The sequence below is a fragment of the Polypterus senegalus genome, chromosome 4 (assembly GCF_016835505.1).
Source record: "Polypterus senegalus isolate Bchr_013 chromosome 4, ASM1683550v1, whole genome shotgun sequence".
NCBI lineage: Eukaryota > Metazoa > Chordata > Cladistia > Polypteriformes > Polypteridae > Polypterus > Polypterus senegalus.
In genome coordinates, this window is record NC_053157.1 from 66,763,778 (window position 1) to 66,784,306 (window position 20,529).

General features: G+C 36.6%; 1 protein-coding gene across 2 annotated transcripts in view; it reads left to right on the plus strand.

The window, feature by feature from the left end:
* The window catches only part of cdc37l1 (cell division cycle 37-like 1), a 54,183-nt gene extending 46,971 nt beyond the window's left edge, over positions 1 to 7,212 (plus strand). For both annotated transcript variants that reach the window (XM_039750797.1, XM_039750798.1), the window contains exon 7: positions 6,233 to 7,212. In XM_039750797.1, the coding sequence (XP_039606731.1) occupies positions 6,233 to 6,343 (111 nt within the window). In that variant the 3' untranslated portion in view covers positions 6,344 to 7,212. The remainder of the gene's footprint in view (positions 1 to 6,232) is intronic.
* The last annotated feature ends 13,317 nt before the right edge of the window (positions 7,213 to 20,529 follow it).

A 20,529-nucleotide genomic window follows, 5' to 3' on the forward strand; every position in this document is an offset into this window, starting at 1 on the left:
TTCAGAAATATTCCACATTAGTTTAGGTGCAGATGTGATAATGAAGAAACTCTTCATTTCAGAAGTTGTGTTTAATTTTGGGATAATTAGTACAAGCCTGACAATTTAAATTTATTTATTTAAATTGAGTGCAAAGTTATGAAATTTTATTGGGAGGCGGGATGAGGAAAAGGTTTCACAAAGGTTTATGCATCCATTTTATGTCTGTCAAACACTGTTCTGATGTCTAAAGAATTATTGTCTCCTTTTCACAAAAAAAGCAGTTAAAATAGTCAGGAAAAAACAAAATACACTCAAATTATTTTTAAATTCAGTTATCTGGGCAGTAAGCTTTTATTTGGTTGTATGAACACAATGTAATGTATAACATTGTGTTAACCTTAAAATAAACCCCAATTCAATAAAACAAATAACAATGTGCCTTGGGTTTTTTAAATATGGTAGTATTTTATGTGGCCTCTCTTATAATACTAAGCCAGTCAGTCAGTCATTATCCAACCCACTATATCCTAACACAGGGTCACTGGGGATCTGCTGTAGCCAATCCCAGCCAGCACAGGGGGCAAGGCAGGAACAAATCCCGGGCAGGGCGCCAACCCACCACAGTAATACTAAGCCGAAGTGGTTAATTTTGGGACACTGTTGTATAATTTTTTAAGGATGTCTCTGTCCAAGTATTCCCACACAGCATCACTTATGTTGTAGTAATGGCTCTGAGATGGTAAATCTAATGCAGACTTCTGCTCTAAATAAGCCTTAAATTTGTTTGCAGTGTCTTTAGAGTCATTATTTTTCTGAAAGATGCATTTTTGTCAATAAATAATTTTCCTGAAGGTACAATATGATGAATCCAAATCTGCTTATATTTCTCAGCAGTCACCATTCCATTGATTTTGACCAGGTCCCCTACACTGTTGGCTGATAGTCACACTCAGACCATGACAGAGCTGCCACCTGGATTCACAGCAGGCATTAGTATACTTCTTGCCAACACTTCTTTTGACATAGTGGCTGCTTTGTGTACCAAAAATATATTTTTGACTCGTTACTTCTCAAGACTTTGTGGCACTGGTTATTGCTCCATGCTAATTTGTTTTTCATCAACTGCAAACACTTCACTTTGTTACATTTCTACAAGAATGGTTTCTTGGCAGGAACATGCTCTACAAGACAATTTCCTATAAGATTTCTTTGCATGGAGTTTTGTGCCACATAACACTTTGCTGGATTTCCTACAGTTCCTTAACCTCCTTAGTGTTACAGTTTTTCTTGAAAAAACATGTAAAACGCATTACATCTTTCTGCTGTAAAACATGGAAAACACTAAAAGTGCAAAGTCATAAGTTTAGAAAGTATAATAATGATACAAATAATAATAATGAATATTATTAATAATAATAAAAAATAATGCTAATATTGTATATACTGTCAAAATGTGTAGTTTGTGTGGTATATCTTGAAGCACAGTGAAATACACAATCCAGCATCACAGTCGGGACTATAGGAGCATGATTCCTTGTAGATTTTGTTTTCCAGACTGATCAGCTTTTGAACAGCACACTGCACGTTTGATTGACAAAAGCATCACTTTCAATTTCACTGTCCATTTCAGTTTCACTACCTGAAGACAGATTGACTTCATCATCACTGTCAAGAGTGTGCAACACCTGAGCTGCTTAAAAACGTTTCTTACGAGACGCCATTATGAGGCTAGGAGAATTTGTGTCCGTTGCATGGGTTAACATTCTGGCCTGTTGCTTATGCAAGACACACCTATCTTTAACAGCCTAGGTAATCCTTGGGTCTTAACGCTTATAAGTGAGTTATGTCTATACAGTTGCCCAAGTGACACTTGGGAGTAACGCTTAGGAGGTTAAAAAAGTGATCTTTAAGGACTGTTCATCAGATACAAACCTCTTTTGGTTTCCTCATATCTCCTTTTGATAGCTTGAACACCACATCTTGAAAAATCTGGATGAGGGTCCTATTGCTTCCTGACTAACAATGTTATCTTAGAAATTTCCAATTCTCTCCTCATGAGGCCCCTGTATTTGCAGCTACCACCCAGTTCACCAACTTATTCTTTTTATATTACACCAGTAGCACACATTTCAACTAATTACTACCTCATTCATTTAAATTGGATGTGATTTTGGTGGAATATAACCTAAACATGGAATAACTGAGGTGCCGTGGAGAGGTCTGGGAAATCTCTATGTTGATGTGATTTTTGGAAGATTAAAGAAATTTGTGTTCCTTCTTATTGTATTCTATTGTCATATGTAGTTTTATTATCAAATAAGCACTTACTACACAGATAACTGGCTTTATAAAAATGCTCTGGGAGACAGTTCCAGCCTTAAGCCACTGTCATGGCATTTACAAGGCATTAATATGGCAATAGAATAAGAAACTTAATATGAAAGTGTTTGCTGTTCATTGACCTCTACAGATTAAACAGTGAAGTCGAACAATGCTTAATAGTGAAATATTATACATTAGTTCTACATAATATAGTTGAGGCCATACTTTTACCTACACCTGTCTAAAAACTTTCCAGCTCAAAATTCCCCAAATTCACATATATCACATTACAAAACAACTTGTGCTAGGTCAATTAGTGTATCTAATTATTTTTTCTCTAAAATAATGATTTATTTCAGTTTTTAATCAGTATGTCAGATTTTCAGTGGATCAAAAATTTATATACATTTAGTTAGTATTTGGTTGTGTTGCCTTTAAATTGCTTGACCTAAAGTGTTTAATAGCCTTCCACATGTTTGTAACAATATTTTGCCAGAATTCTGGTCCATTCCTTAATTGAAATGGTACAACTAGGTCAAGTTCGTGGGCCTCCTTGCTCAGACATATTTCTTCAGTTCAACCAACAATTTTTGTTTCATAGGATTCAGGTAAAGGCTTTGTAATGGCCACTCCAATACTGTCACATTATTGTCTGCAGGTCATTTTGTTACCACTTTGGAAGTATGCATGAGATCATTATTTTGTTGGAAGACCCACTTGTGACCAAGCTTTGGCTTTTTGGCTGATGTCTTCAGGTGTTGCTTCAGAATTTCCAGATAGAGTTCCTTCTTCATAATGCCGTCTGTTTTATGAGGTGCACCAGTCCCTTTTTCATTACAACACCACCACAACATAATGCTGCCTCCCCTGTATTTCACAGTTGAGATGATGTTCGTTAAATTAAGGACCCCTCACCCTCCATCTAGCTTACATATCATTGATCATTATAGTCAAAACAGTTCAAATCTTATTTATGCTGACTATAGAACTCCTCCAAAAAGCTACATCTTTTTCCTGGTAATCATCTGGAAAATGGACTATAGCTTTCTATGTCTATATTAGAATAATGGTTTCTTCCTTGGTCGACATCCTCTCGAGCCATGGTGGTGAAGTGCTCTTTTAGTGGTAGATTCCTTCACCAGTTCCTTAGGTGTTATCTTGGGGTTCTGTTGCATCAAAGGGTCAATTTGGACCTCTTTACTGAACAATGTAAAGCCTGTGTGGTCCCAAGCTTTTTTAAATGTTATACAATTGATTGTACATTTGCTCCTGGCACATTGAAATTTTTGGAAATCCACACTTTTCCTCCTGTAGTATTGCCTCAGTGCTTTTGATTTCCTCATTGTGTTAACCCCAAGAAGGCACTGGCTTTATAGATAGGCCCTTATAGTGGCGTGCAGTATTCATAATTTTCTGAATGACAAAAGATTTGCACACAAATGTATCTATGCAGTATTTTAATGTGAACTCTGATGTAACAGTCGATTTCCAAAGCCAAAATAAACCATTCTCTGTAGATATTTAACTGAAGATGGAAAACTCAGAAGTTAGTGTTTGTAAAAGCTTTAGATCTCTGTGCTTTGGAAGCTCCAGATTTACACACATGACAAACTAATCACAAAGGTGACAGTCATCTGATCATAGTTAAACATAATCAGGTATTACTTGTGAGCCCTTTACTGTACAGCTCTTTGAATATACAGTTAAAAACACCCTTTTTAATGCCATTGTCTTTGTTGGACTATTACTGCAAAAATTAAGAAAAGGAGCCTTCTGCTGATGTGAGAAACAAAGTCATTAAAATGTACAAGGCAGGAAATGGCTACAAAAAAGAGTCATCCATGCTGTCTCAAGAGTTAGTCACCTTGGTGTGTGTAAACGTTTGACTCATTAAAAATCTGACATAGCGGTTAAAAGCTGAAATAAATCCACCTCTTAATCATTTTAGAGAAAAAAGTCTTATGGAAGTTAAGTAGATAAGACTGACTTAACATATGAGCTGTTTGGTAACCTGATATGTGTGAACATGGAGAATTTTGAGTTTAAAAGGTTTTAGCCAAGATGTTTATGAACGTATGGCCTTTACTGTATATTTTTTCTCTTTTGAATGCAAACAACATATCTAATGGACACTTAGTTTCTGTCAAATTTCAGATTTTAGTGTCTTTTCTTTTTTGACAAAATTAGCATTAGAAGATGCAAAATGCTACATAAATCTGGACTGAATAGCAGAATTTATTAACATAGTATATAGAGGCTAGACAATAAAATAATTCAAATTCATCATAGTTTTTGTGCTAGGCTGTTCCACAAAATTTCAGCTAAGGTGGCAATTTTTGGCTCAGTTTGTTATTACAATTGATGTATTGTATACTATTTGTATTTGTTTATTGTGTCAATAGCTAGACATTATAATACTGTGACATGCATTAGCATATAATGTTTGTTGACAAAGATGTACTGTATTTTATAAGTTCAATTTCTTGACATTACACCATTATTGTCAAATTATATGACTGTTGCTTATTGTTAGTAAAGATTAATCAACAGGCATTGCCCAGGTACATCTTGTGTAGAATGTGTACATTTCCTCTGTGTTTTCATTTATTTTTTATTATTATTATTTCAGTGTTCCTCTCGCATCCTATTGACATAATGTACATGATGACTGACATCTCCAACTTGGCCTAATATGAGTCACTAGACATATGCATATTTTTTTAGTTGAGACTGCAAAAGAATAGAGTAGCTTCTCACCCATGGTTGGTTTCTGTCTTCATTCAGTCCTGGAATAAGCTGTAGGCCCTACAATTCTGAGCTGAATTCTGTGCAGAATAAAAGGATTTTCATCTCAAGTGGCATACTTCCTTACTTGTAGAAAAATGTGAATTTTACCATGTGGTAAATGCTATTTATGCTGTACTCCTTTACTTTTTTTAAATTTTTTTTTATTTTGTGCGATTCATAGTAGTCCTTGAATGAGACTCCTTTCTACTAACAGGGATTAAAGGTTTCATTTTGCAGATTTTGACACCTCATTTATTGTGGCTTTCAGAATATTGAATGAAACAATGCTAAAATGTAATTATTAGCTGCAGGAGTAATAAACATCTTTATTGTCAAGGCTATATGCATGTTATGTGCAAATTCCATTGTTGTGTTTGTGGATTATTTACATTCATTCACCTAATCGTCCTTTATAATCCACTGGTGAGGCCTCTTCTTGAGTACTGTGTGCAGTTTTGGTCTCCAGGCTACAAAAATGACATAGCAGCACTAGAGAAGGTCCAGAGAAGAGCGACTAGGCTGATTCCAGGGCTACAGGGGTTGAATTATGAGGAAAGATTAAAAGAGCTGAGCCTATACAGTTTAAGCGAAAGAAGATTAAGAGGTGACATGATTGAAGTGTTTAAAATTATGAAGGGAATTCATACAGTGGATCGAGACTGTTATTTTAAAATAAGTTCATCAAGAACACGGGGACACAGTTGGGAACTTGTTAAGGGTAAATTTCACACAAAACGGAAGAACGTTTTTCTTTACACAAAGAACGATAGACATTTGGAATAAGCTACCAAGTAGTATGGTAGACAGTAAGACGTTAGGGACTTTCAAAACTCGACTTGATGTTTTCTTGGAAGAAATAAGTGGATAGGATTGGCGAGCTTTGTTGGGCTGAATGCCGTGTTCTCGTCTTAGAGTGTTCTAATGTTTAAAAAAACTCGTTATAGGAGTCTTTCCCTCATTCCTAGCATAGCATAGCACATCTTTCTTTTTTTTAGCTATGGTCAGTTTTATGTTATTATTATATTATCACATTCATATTAAAGAATGAGAAGTAGTATATTGTATACAACAACTTCTTTTTAATTTGTGAGGTATTTCCTGTTGGTTTTTCCTTAACTGCTTCTTCCTTTTAATTCATCAGGTTGCAGAACAGTATGTAAGGAGCTGTGAAGGTGCACGACTGTGGATTTCTCCAGAGAGAGATTTAAAAGCAAAATCTAGTGATGAATCCAGATGGATGGAAACTTCATAGCATAAAATTCTATTTTGCATTGTGTCAAAGAGAAATTGTGAAAAAATATTTTTTTGCTATTTTTTTATTTTGATTGGTATGCACCTGTATAAGTGCTGCACTTTATATTACTCATACTGTAAACCTTGAATACTGTATCTTCTTGCTCTGAAAGAAGAGATTAGTAAGGGCTGGACTATGTGTTTCCAGTGAAAATGTTAGCAGTATGTTGTGTTCTTTGTGTACTGGTAATAATGGTCCATTTACCCACCAAACCAACATATGTGCAGTATTCTCTATTTTTTATTTACAGGTATTCGTCTGCTCTGTTCTACTCTACTTTACAAAAAGATTTTGTTTGTTTTTTTAAGGAAGGTTTAAGGAATGTTTTGTTTAGAAATCTTTATTTGATTGTTGTCATAAATCTAATCTGTATTTTACTTTTAAAACGATAAGTTTTCATTTTAGAATCAAAATAGGTTGGAAAAGAAAATAATTATTATTATAATAATAATATTATTATAATAATAATTATGTGAATTGTTCTTTAAAAGTATAAATGTATATTGGTGAAACAATATATCCTAGCAAAGTGTCACTTTCTATCATTTTGAAGAAATCTTAGTTTTAATTTTCACATAGAAAGGAAGAATACATGGTTTTTTTTTATTTGCTATTTCCTCAACATAAATGCCTTCATGCAATTCTGCCCTTTCGGTGTTTCATGCAGTATATTATCTGTTCCTTTGTGAGGAACTGGTTACCATCTGTCTGCTGCCTGACTTCCATACACCTCACTCAATTACAAATCATTTCTGTGTGCCTCTTTCTTTCCCACTTGTATTTAATATTAACGGACTAGTTCAATACACTTTTCTAAACCAATTTAACTTAAAGTGATATTTGTTTAATTCATAGAATGCTGCTTAAAATGTTATTTAGCAAGCCTACATTCTTCATACTAGTTATACTGTTCCTTAGCTTTATCCCTTTCAGAACTACAATTATGGCCAAAAGTTTTGAAAATACAACAAGTATTGGTTTCAAAAAGTTTGTTGCTTCAGTGTTTTGCAATCTTTTTGTCAAGATGTTTCTATAGTATACTGCAGTATAATTACAGGCATTTCATTAGTTTCAAAGGCTTTTATTAACAATTGCATCAAGTTTATGCAAAGAGTCAAAGTTTGCAGTGTTGGCCCTTCTTTTTCCAGACCTCTGCCAATATTGACTTTACATAAACTTAATGTAATTGTCAATAAAAGCATTTGAAACTTATGAAATGCTTGTAATTAAACTTTAGTATACCATAAGAAACATCTGACAAAAAGATCTAAAAATACTGAAGCAACAGACTTTGTGAAAAACAATACTTGTGTCATTCTAAAAACTTTTGGCTATGACTGTATGGTAGCTGAAGAACAATGGTGTTTTATCTAAGATTGGTTTCTTCCATATGACAAATTCCTTAATCATTATTTAACAAGAAGGTGAGGCAGTTAATGTACATGTTCAGACACATGACTGGTAATTGTTGGCCTTCGCTTTATTGTATAATGTGGCAAAATTATTAAGATTTAAGAACCTTGTTGATCCAACAAGAAGGCGAAATGACAAGAGTAAAATTATGAATTAAATGTAAATTAAAAAAAAAAAAAGTAAAATGGTAGTAGGCCTACTGTTTACACTTCCAAATTAGTTTTTTTGAAAAAACTTGTAGTTAACACCTTGTCTTGACTTTAAGCAATATGTATGTTATGTACAAAGTTTAAATTATGTTTTTAGATCCCATTTAAAAATTTTTATTTTCTATTTTTATTATTTGCATTTATAAATAAGTACAGTGCATCTGGAAAGTATTCACTGCGAATCACTTTTTCCACATTTTGCTATGTTACAGCCTTATTCCAAAATGGATTAAATTCATTTTTTTCCTCAGAATTCTACACACAACACCCCATAATGACAATATGAAAAAAGTATACTTGAGGTTTTTGCAAATTTATTAAAAATAAAAAAAAAAAAATTGAGAAAGCACATGTACATAAGTATTCACATCCTTTGCCATGAAGCTCAAAATTGAGCTCAGGTACATCCTGTTTTCCCTGATCATCCCTGAGGTGTTTCTGCAGCTTAATTGGAGTCCACCTGTGGTAAATTCAGTTGATTGGACATGATTTGGAAAGGCACACACCTGTCTATATAAGGTCCCACAGTTGACAGTTCATGTCAGAGCGCAAACCAAGCATGAAGTCAAAGGAATTGTCTGTAGACCTCCAAGACAGAATTGTCTGGAGGCACAAATCTGGGGAAGGTTACAGAAAAATTTCTGCTGCTTTGAAGGTCCCAATGAGCACAGTGGCCTCCATCATCCGTAAGTGGAAGAATTTCGAAACCTCCAGGACTCTTCCTAGAGCTGGCCAGCCATCTAAACTGAGCGATTGGGGGAGAAGGGCCTTAGTCAGGAAGGTGACCAAGAACCCGGTAGTCACTCTGTCAGAGCTCCAGAGGTCCTCTGTGGAGAGAGGAGAACCTTCCAGAAGGACAACCATCTCTGCAGCAATCTAACAATCAGGCCTGTATGATAGAGTGGCCAGACAGAAGCCAGTCCATAGTAAAAGGCCCATGGCAGCCCACCTGGAGTTTGCCAAAAGGCACCTGAAGGACTTTCAGACCATGAGAAACCAAATTCTTTGGTCTGATGAGACAAAGATTGAACTCTTTGGTGTGAATGCCAGGCGTCACGTTTGGAGGAAACCAGGCACCGCTCATCACCAGGCCAATACCATTCCTACAGTGAAGCATGGTGGTGGCAGCATTATGCTGTGGGGATGTTTTTCAGCAGCAGGAACTGGGAGACTAGTCAGGATAAAGGGAAAGATGACTGCAGCAATGTACAGAGACATCCTGGATGAAAACCTGCTCCAGAGCGCTCTTGACCTCAGACTGGGGCGACGGTTCATCTTTCAGCACAACAACGACCCTAAGCACACAGCCAAGATATCAAAGGCGTGTCTTCAGGACAACTCTGTGAATGTCCTTGAGTGGCCCAGCCAGAGCCCAGACCTGAATCCGATTGAACATCTCTGGAGAGATCTTAAAATGGCTGTGCACCGATGCTTTCCATCCAACCTGATGGAGCTTGAGAGGTGCTGCAAAGAGGAATGGGCAAAACTGGCCAAGGATAGGTGTTCCAAGCTTGTGGCATCATATTCAAAAAGGCTTGAGGCTGTAATTGCTGCCAAAGGTGCATCGACAAAGTATTGAGCAAAGGCTGTGAATACTTATGTACATGTGATTTCTCAGTTTTTTATTTTTAATTAAGTTTGCAAAAACCTCAAGTAAACTTTTTTCACGTTGTCATTATGGGGAGTTGTGTATAGAATTCTGAGGAAAAAAATGAATTTAATCCATTTTGGAATAAGGCTGTAACAAAGAAAAATGTGGAATAAGTGATGCGCTGTGAATACTTTCCGGATGCACTGTAAATCTGTGTTTTTTGTTTATGAGAAAGATACATTCTTTCAGAACAAGTCTTTGTAATAGCTACTTGCAGTGGTTTCTGTAATTGTAGTAATATCAGACAGTAATAAATTATTAGTAACAGTACTTACCCTGCTTATCAGGGTACTTTGATATATAGTGGTACCTCTGTATATGTCCGCTTTGGAATTAGTCCAACTTGGTATGTGTCCCACAAGCGTCAGTACGCCAGTTGCTAGCATTCAGTGAACAACCCGCACTATAACTCTCTGTGAATTTTCACGTGATTTTGTGTTTTTTCACGTAAATTTTAATTGATTGTTGAAAAGTATGAAGGTGGTATGCGTATCTGGGACTTGGCTGCTGCATACCATATGCCGAGAACGACAGTATCTACGATTGTGAAAAACAAAGACGTTATTAAAAAGTAAAATGAGGATAAATTTTCATTTATTTCATCTAATTGCTTTTGTATTTATTAATTTTAGTATTAAGCAGTGTTTAAATTATTTTATACAACCCCATCAATGTATAATATACCAATAACAATAGGATTTTTTTTCATGGGAATGGATTAATCATTTTCCCTTTATTTCTTATGGGAAAAAATTGTTTGGTATAAGTCCAAAGATCTGGAACGGATCAAGGACATATACCGAGGTACCACTGTATTTTCTTATTGTTAGGTATGCCATGTCAGGGTTCATGGGCCCTGCAGTTAAAGGCTCATCGTTCAACAGTAGTTTTATTTATACTTGGAATTTGATGAAGTTGTGAATTTCGATTAAAGTATCACATGAATATTTTGATGTAAGTAGCAACTGGAAGAAAGAGTTTAGATGTAAACAGTTCAAAATGTGGTTATCATGCAGGGTCTATTGTCTATGATGGGATGATGAGTTTTACACTTTGGGAGTAGAACTGCTGCTCTAGATCTAGAGAAGCCTGTTGAGGTGCTTTGGCCATTTTGTGAGAATGTCTACTGGAAGTGACCTGGGCACAGCCCAAAGGGAGAATAGCCAGAAGCATCTAGAGACTGTTCCCAGTAATAGAGAGGCCTTGTCCCCAGTAATAGAGAGGCCTTGTCTGGTATGCTCAGTTTGTTAACAACATATCTCACCTCCAGAAATAAACAGAAAAATAAAATAAGAAGATTTTTGAAACACTCAAAACTAACTGGATGTTAGGTTTCATACTATGTGATTCTAGCTTTGAATCTTTGTGCAGAATTCTGAAGTAGCTTGTTTATTTAAAATATTTTTATTATATTGTTAGTAGATTTGTTTTTAATTTTAATGGGCACTGCAGTCACTGCAGGAAATGTAATTAACAAAAACAATACATTTTTGTCATTTATGAAGTTTTTGAATTTCAGTTATCTTCTCTGTATTAGTGATTTTAGTAAGAACTCAACACAAAAAATTGACTTTATATATGACATGTCTCATGTCTTAAGTGATTTAGCTTATGTTGATTGTTCGAAACCATATTATTCTTTGAAATTATTCAATGAGTTAAATATTGTTTAATTTCTAAAATTTGTTTGAATACTTTATTATGAAACAGTTACATTATCCATTGAAGCAGCACAAGAAAAATGGTACTTACTGAGAATTACTTTTAAAGAAGCTCCTAAAAGAATAACATATATGTATGTAACCCTGCCCAGGGTTTGTTTCTTGCCTTGCGCCCTGGGATTGGCTCCATGAGACCCCCGTGACCCTGTAAAGTATCTATCTATCTAGTTAGGATATAGCGGGTTGGATAATGGATGGAGATATATATATATATATATATATATATAGTAGTTGTTTTAAATTTATAAATCAGTTAGCTTATCAGGCTAAGGCACTGGACCTTTTTTTATATATTATTTTTGAAAAGCAGAACTTTACAGTAGAATTCTAGTAATAAAACATAATACTAACATACCAGATACAACAGTTTTTTTCACATTAAATACAATAAAAGCAAAGTATAAATAGAAAACACAAAACTTGTCTTTAAACCCCAAAAATGCAATTTCATTTCCACTTCTGACTTTCTCCTTGATCCTGAGAAAGTCTGTAGATATGTACAGTACATCAGCTTGGATTGGTGTTCTCAGAAAGGTGTTATATAAAATAAAACTTGCTTGTTTTTACTGACTCTTGGGTATCTCCTATAGATATTTTGCTTGTTTCTCTAGCAGCTTCCCATTTCAGCAATTATAAATTAATTTGGCAATGAGAAGCATTCAAAATTCTAACTTTAAAGATTGCTATCATATCTTATATAGAAAAGGTATAAATTGAGCTTCAAAAATTTGGCCACAAATCTTGTTCTCATCACTGTTTTTGGCATTCTGTACTTCTAAATGAATCTTATACAGCATATAACAAGCAGGAGAGTTTTTCTATTGTGATTAACACCTAAATGTCCATTGCAAGTAACTATTAAGATGGGCAGAACAAGCCAAATTTCATTTAGTATGATTCCCCATGCCAATCAAACAAATTAATCTTTCATATTTCAAGTAAAGTTTTAATTATCTGTTACAGGTAATGCATGAAAGACATTAATTTGTCAAGGCTCCCTCATTAATTTTCTCATTATAAATATCTGCAAGCAGGTCCTCCAACGTACAGGGAAAACCTGGGGGTTGGTGGAAGGATTGGCACTCCAGCCACTGTAAACAACCTCTCGCTGTTCCAGTGTGGTACTGAGTTGTCACCCGCTGAACTTGGGTCCCAGTTCAGGTGGTTTGTTGTGTGATGGGGGCGACAATGTGCTGTAATCAGCTCATGCTCCCAACCCCTCTCTCTCTCTCTCTCTCTCTCTCTCTCTCTCACTCAATGGCTGTTAAAAACAAATGACTAGTTTACAAAAAATTGTGAAGGAGATGAAAGTTGATGAGCATAAATCATACATCTCATTCACTTCATACATTCAGCTTTAGTAGTGTTATTTATTTGACAGTTACCAACATGGCATAGTTTTGACTTTTCTTATATAGTCAGAGCCTAGATGGATTAACTTGCCTTCTCAAGGTCACATAGTGCTTTGGACTGAACTGTAAAGCTTCACTGCTGTATTGCAGGTTCAGCACTACTGCTTTTCACAGAGTTATTTTTTATTTATGTTTTTTACTTATAAACTACAATTACTTTTGACTTTTACAATATTCAGTACAGTATTTCACATATTGGTTAGTATATTTAAAGTTTTTGCGCCCTAACCTGTTACATTCTATATCCAATAGCAACTTTATTCTTAGAACATAAAAGCCCCAATGATTTCCCACAGAGCTGCTGTGCTGATTGGTTTCATACTGTAAACCATTCAGATTCCGACATCGGAAACATGTGAGTGCCATTCACTTGGACAAGACCATCTTATCCATAATGTGTGCTGCCCATCTAGATGGTGCATGTAATGTGTTAATAGATGTATACCTGACATATTCAGAACCCAATTTATAATTCAGTAAAGGTTTTTTCTATTCTAAAACATCTAAATGGTTGATCTGTTTGTATGCTCATCTTAATAAATTATTGCCAATCAGATAATACACACTTCAGAGTCCTTTTTGTAGTGAAGTTCAGGCAAATATGTGTACATTTAAAGTAAAGCTTTAACAAATGAAATCAACTCCTCTAAAGTTAATTGTACGCCATCACATTTTTTGTTCATGGAAGACGAGCAGCAAATATATTGGTGGGGTGAGGTGGACTTTGTATGTTTACCAATAAGGCATTCCTGCTCCGTTTATTTCCTCATCATTGAATGTCAAGTGGATGGCATGGTGGAACAGTGGTGAATACTGAGACTTCATAGCTCCTCCAAAGATCTGGATCTTGTAACATTACAGCTTCAGCTAAAGACTGTGTGATGCATGTGAGCAGAGTTTGAAAATGTGTGCCTGTGTTCCTTTATCCTCTCACATCCCCAAAACGTTTGTTAGGTTAATTCAAGCCTTTAAATTGAACCATGTGTGAGTGACCTTGCCCGATTTATGGATGGACAAATGCAGAGAAGTGAATATTTGTTTGACATACCTAAAAATACCGAAAAACAGCATGAAACTCAAACTGGACTAGTGGGGGTAGCAGAAGAGGATGCTGTAGCCTTGTTGACATGCACTTTAACAACCCAGTTATTCACAGAAATTCATTTTAAAGAATTCCATCTATAACCTTATTTTGGTTAGAGAAACCTGAGTATTACATGTGGATTTCTCCATGAGTAACCTGGTTATTTGGCCATGTAAACCCTTAACCATGTTGCAGCTAAGGATTTCATAGTCTGCAAATATTTTTGCTTTGCACACACATCCAGCAGCCAATAGGCTATATGCACACGCTCTTCTGAGTTCCACATCAGTCAGCTGCTTCACTTCTGGCACAGATATCAAAATGAACTAGCTATGGTGTTTTTCACCTGATTGCTTTAAGATGTGCCCAGAATTACGGTTAACAACATAAGTCACATTATTCAAACATCAGGAGCTAAAAAGGAGAAGGGCTTCAAACTATGTTTCGAGCTACATCCACAGTTACGAAGGTAAGATCCAGACATGTTAAAAACTTGGTGTACGATCAACATGGGACAAATATGTGATTACATTAGACTTCTTTAAAAAAAAAAAAATTAATATATAGTGTTTAAACTTTATTCAGGGACATATGAAGATGTATGTACAGTAAGCTTAATACATGACATGAGTCTGCTGGACATCTTACCTTGTAAAAAAGTGAGTGTCTGTGAGCCAGCAAAATTGTGAATGCCAAAATGCTGCTTCATTGTAAGGGTCTTGAAATGTTTTGTCTCTTATCTGAGAGACTTGTTTTCATTGAGCACTAGGTTGACAACTCCTGGATCCAGAGCTGAAGCATAGTCATTGTCCTTGAGGATTTTATCCTTCTCCTCACCAGGTATGAGATTCTCCATTTGGTCGCTTTCTTCTCTCCCAATCCCCAGGTCTTGAAAGTGGAACCAAGAAATTGTTCCACTCAAACAATGTAGGGACCACTCCCTTCTTCAACAATCACAGCCCTGTCTCAGAACTTGGCTCGTGAAAATTTTTTCTTTAAAATGTCGGCTACAAACTCGGGTATCGGGTCTAACCGTAAAGCATTCTCTCTGGATATTGACGATCCATGTATTTTGGAGGGAGATGTATGAAAACTAAGTACCTTCTTGTATCTGCTTGAAGCCCGACATAAAGGTACACAACAATGTTCAGCTGTAAATCTCTGTATACTGAGAATTAAAACTTTTTTTACTTGAAAATTCTCACTACTAAACAAAAATCATGGCCATGGTATGGACAATGGAATTTACTGAGCTGGCTGAGCATTCACCTGAAGTACATCAGCACTACTGTGTGCATATAACCTATTGTAGGTAATGGTGGAAGCATCCACAAAGGTAAGTTTCCTGAGACAAATGTCTAGGTGATCTCATTATTCCTTACTCTGTTTGATAGGATCTGCTTCAAAGTTTCAGAAACAACAAAATCTATGTTTCTAAGCTGAAGATAAAGTGTTAATGCTAGAAGCCGACTCCATTCTTGTTTTCAAATTCACGGCAGCCATTGAGGATGTGTATCATTTTTAGAACATTTTTTATAACATTGGAGTGTTTTGCCAAAGGAGACCTCCATTAGGCCAACTCTCGCATGTAAACATGGGTTTTTAAGAAACCAAGTTTCTGCCTTAACTGGTTTACTCACTTGTATTCCTGTTTTGTGTGTGCATGTAAACGCACTCAGTAGGCACAGAAAATATGCCTGTAAGTTGCACTCATGTTAAATGAACTGTTTCTTAAATGTTTTGGGTCTTATCTGGCAAATAGTTGAAGGCATCGCAATAGACCATGATGTAGCATAATTTCTCAGATGGAGATATGTCATTTGGCCTTTGGATAATTGCATTAATACTCATTTGGTTTAAATTGGTTGTTGCACTTCTATCCAGTAATGCATAAACCCTTGGTTATTTTTCGCTTTAGAGAATGATTTCTGTAATCTGTATTTATGAGAATAAAAAATAAGGTTATGCCACCCAGGTATAAAAGCTTTAATGAGAAAATTTTGTGCCAAATGCTAAAAAACCTAATATATATTTTACAGATAAACTGTTACAAAAACATCTTGATAATGAAGCACCTGCATTATCTCAAATAAAACTGAATGTAAACTGGAGTTAATGACTTTGGTTTTGTGTTCTTAACTAGTAGAATAAAACAACTCCTTGGTTATTCCACATATACAGAGGTGGACAAACAGTAAACGCATGTGGTAATGTGCTGGCCACCAGGTAAGTCCAGTTACTCCTTCAGTTAGCCCAGCTTTATATCTGAGTTGGAAGCTTGGGGTTTCAGGGAACCTGCAGCTTGTTGCAGCAAAATGTATTTGTAAAGTTGTAACAATTGTCATGTGGGAGCCGTGTCATTGTTGGGTTTCTCTCCTCCATTATCACAGGAGGACAAAAATTAAAGGAACACTTTGAAAACACATCAGATCTCAACTGTAAAAAAATCATGCCGGATATCTATACTGATATGGACTGGGTAATGTGTTAGGCACGATAGGATGCCATGTCGTTTGATGGAAATGAAAATTATCAGTCTACAGAGGGCTGAATTCAAAGACACCCCAAAAATCAAAGTGAAAAAATGTGGCAGGCGAGTCCATTTTGGCAAAATTTCATTGCAGCAAAATCGTACTCAGCAGTTTGTATGGCTCACATGTGCTTGTATGCATGCCTGACAACAGCGGGTCATGCTGCTGATTAGACAACGGGTGGTGTCCTGGGGGATCCCCTCCCAGATCTGGACCAGGGCATCACTGAGCTCTCCTGGACAGTCTGCGGTGCAACCTGGCGAGGTCTGATTGACCGAAACATAATGTCCCAGAGGTGTTCTATTGGATTTAGGTCAGGTGAGCGTGGGGGCCAGTCATTGATATCGATTCCTTCATCCTCCAGGAACTGCCTGCATACTCTCATCACATGAAACCGGGCATTGTTGTGCACCAGGAGGAACCCAGGACCCACTCAACCAGCATAGGGTCTGACAATGGGTTCCAAGGATTTCATCCCGATACCTAATGGCAGTCAAGGTGCTGTTGTCTAGCCTATAGAGGTGTGTGCATCCCCAGATCATCACTGACCCACCACCAAACTGGTCATGCTGAACGATGTTACAGGCAGCATAACGTTCTCCACGGCTTCTCCAGACCCTTTCACGTCTATCACATGTGCTCAGGGTGAACCTGCTCTCATCTGTGAAAAGCAAAGGGTGCCAGTGGTGGACCTGTAAATTCTGGTATTCTATGGCAAATGCCAATGGAGCTCCATTGGGCAAGGCAGTGAGCACAGGGCCCACTAGAGGACATCAGGTCTTCGGGCCACTCTCATGAAGTCTGTTTCTGATTGCTTGGTTAGAGACATTCACACCAGTGGCCTGCTGGAGGTCATTTTGTAGGGTTCTGGCAGTGATTATCTTGTTGCTCCTTGCCCAAAGGAGCAGATACCAGTCTTGCTGATGGGTTAAGGACATTCTACAGTAAACTGATTAACAATCCCCTCTGTTACTTAACTGACCAGATCAATATCCCAGACATTTCATTGCCTTAATGCTATACTCTGATTAAAAAGTGTTCCTTTAATTTTTTTGAGCAGTATATAATACAGAATTCAAAGATGTTTGAATGAAAGATAAATGCAGCCAAATACAGAGAAGGCCTTAAAGAAAACCTGCTACAGAGTGTGCATGAGCACAGATTGGGGAGATGACTTTAGCACAACAATGATACGAAGCATATAGTCAAGACAACACTGGTGTGGCTTCAGGGCAATTGTCTGCCTTTCCTGGATTGGCCCAGACAAAGTCTAGGATTATACTCCATAAAACATCTGTAGAGAGACCTGAAGATGACAGTTAACAGACGCGTCTTATCCAACCTGCTTGAGAGGATCTACCAGGAAGAAGGGGATAAACTGCCCAAATTAAGGTGAGCCTTACCCAAGAAGACTCGAAATTGTAATTGCTGCCAAAAGCGCATTTCACGAAGTACTGAATTAAGGATCTGAATACTTATATAAATGAAAGATTTCAGTTTTTGATTTGTAATAAATTTGTAAACATTATGAAAACACTTTCACTTTATCATTATGAGTTTCTGAGTGTAGATTGATGGGCAAAATTGCAATTTTACCCATTTTATAATAAATCTACAAGCCAATAAAGTGTGCATAAAGGGGTTTGAATACTTCCAGAATCCACTATTATTAGTTTTGTATGAAATCAATCTTGAGTTTCTGGATGCTTCCTACATACAGCACAGTACATTCTTTAACTTTGTTCTGATGCTGTTCCCTCCCTTCCACCATCATTACTTTGTGGAATAACTTTCTTATTTAACCTGCTGAAAACATTCTTCCAATGCATTTTTTTGGTCGTAATGCTGGCTATAATTACGATTGCCTTGTAACTGGTGTTGAAGCAGTAATGGAACAGCACACCTAGTCCTCTCATATTTTTTTTTATCCATAACAAAGTATATGTTCATTCTTACCTCATTTACGTTGTTGTGAGTAACAAAGGATCAAATAAAATTTTGGCAATCTTTCCGTCGCTGCACGATTTGTTTTAGAGCTAACTCTATTGTTTTTTTTTGCTTGTCTGAAACGCATGATGTATAATTTCTCCATATTGCTCGCTATTGTGTGTGTGTGAATTCAGCAGGGGGAGCTAGCTCCCTTGTTGGAATAAGTTCTTTTGTAATAGCGGCATGTTACATAGCCCGAAACTATATAGATATAATATAAAAAAGTGATACCCCTCCCTTGGTGATACGGCAGTGAGAAATCACATAGGAGAAGTACCTTTGCTGGCTCTAATGACGATTTACGCGGTATAACAGACGAAGAAGCCATGACAAGACTGTCACCGAAGTGGAGTACAGTGTATAGAGTCTGCCAGTTTCATTGCTCCGTTGGAAGGATTTTCAGGATCGGATGACGTTATCCCCCATCCATCCGTCGGCTTTAAAGGTGTGCCAGGCAATGTTCCAAGGCTTTATACTCTTTTTCCGTGTACAAGCTCTTACTTAGGTAAATCATGCCATTCCAAACAATGAAAAGAAGATCCAATGTCATGCTGACTCTGACACACAGAAATAGTACAAAGCCCATTTCACAGTTGTCCCTTTCTTGTCTTCTAATGCTTGTCTAGCAGTTCTAAATGATGAGCCCCTGTGTGCTAAATCTGGCCTTGTGTTAGCTGTACATGTGAGTGGATTTATAAAATATTTGTTTGTACAGAGCCCAGTGACATATTAAACTTGTGTACTTATTACAGTGTGACACGGTGGTTGCGACAGTCTTGCATGCAAAGTGACCTCCCTTAAAAGTGACACCAAATTAAAACTGTACATGAAGAATTAAATCTTTTATTTTTATCTAATTGTTTTTGATTAGGAGGGTTCAATGACCCGAAACATCCGGCAGTCCAGCAGACTTTGTGAGTCTATAGTTTGGTGGTCCAGAATTAAAAACAGGCAGTCATGGGTGTCCAAAGCACTGATGTGTCCATCCCTACATTCCATATATGTCATGTCATGTGGCTGGAGTTCAACCAATCATAAAAATGAGAAAATCCCATCAATGTTAGTTGAATTTTTACTAATGTCATGAATTTTGGATTACCTTAGCATAAATGTCACAAAAACTGTAATAAAAGCCCCTACAAGGGGGGATTATGTTAAGAACAGATCGATCCCCACCCCTGAGAGAGAGAGCAAGCCAAACGGTGTAAAATTTAAGGCTTGTAAACATACCTAAATTAATAAATTCTCTGTGCTTTATAAACTTATTTTAAAATATTACTGATTAGATCCTGCCATGTTTTGAAAAAAGTCTGTACAGATCCTCTAACTGAGTATTTGATTTTTTCCAGTTTCAAATAGTATAACACATCAGTTTCCCACTGACTTAAAAGAGGAGAGTTTGGGTTCTTCCAGTTTATCAGAATGAGTCTGCGTGCCAACAGTGTAGTGAATGCAATCACAATTTGTTTGTCCTTCTCCACTTTAAGACCCTCTGGAAGAACCCCAAACACAGCTGTTAATGGGTTAGGAGGGATTGTGAGTCCAAGACTGTCTGAGAGGTAATTAAAAATTTTTGTCCAGAATAATGTTAATTTGGAGCAGGCCCAGAACATGTGACCTAGTGAGGCTGGGACTTGGTTGCAACGTTCGCAGGTTGGATCATGTCCTGGAAACATTTTGAGAGTTTTAGTCGAGACAGATGTGCTCGATATATAATTTTGAGTTGTATAATTGTATGCTTTGCATATGGAGCTCGAGTGAATTCTCTGCATTGCTACTTTCCACTCCTTTTCTGATATATTAATTGAGAGATCTTTTTCCCAGTGTCCTCTTGGATCTTTGAAAGGAAGGGATTGTAAAATGATTTTATATATTGTAGAGATGGAGTCTAATTCCTTAAAATTGAGCAATATTTTTCCAGCGTGGATGAGGGTGCAAGATGAGGAAAATCTGGAAGGTTCTGTTTAACAAAGTTCCTGATTTGAAGATAGTGAAAAAAATGTGTAGCTGGAATGTTAAATTTGGAATGTAATTGTTCATAGGATGCAAAGACGTTGTCTATATAAAGATCTCTAAGCAAGTTAATTCCATTTTTTCCAGATATTAAAAACTGCGTATGTTTGCGAAGGTTGAA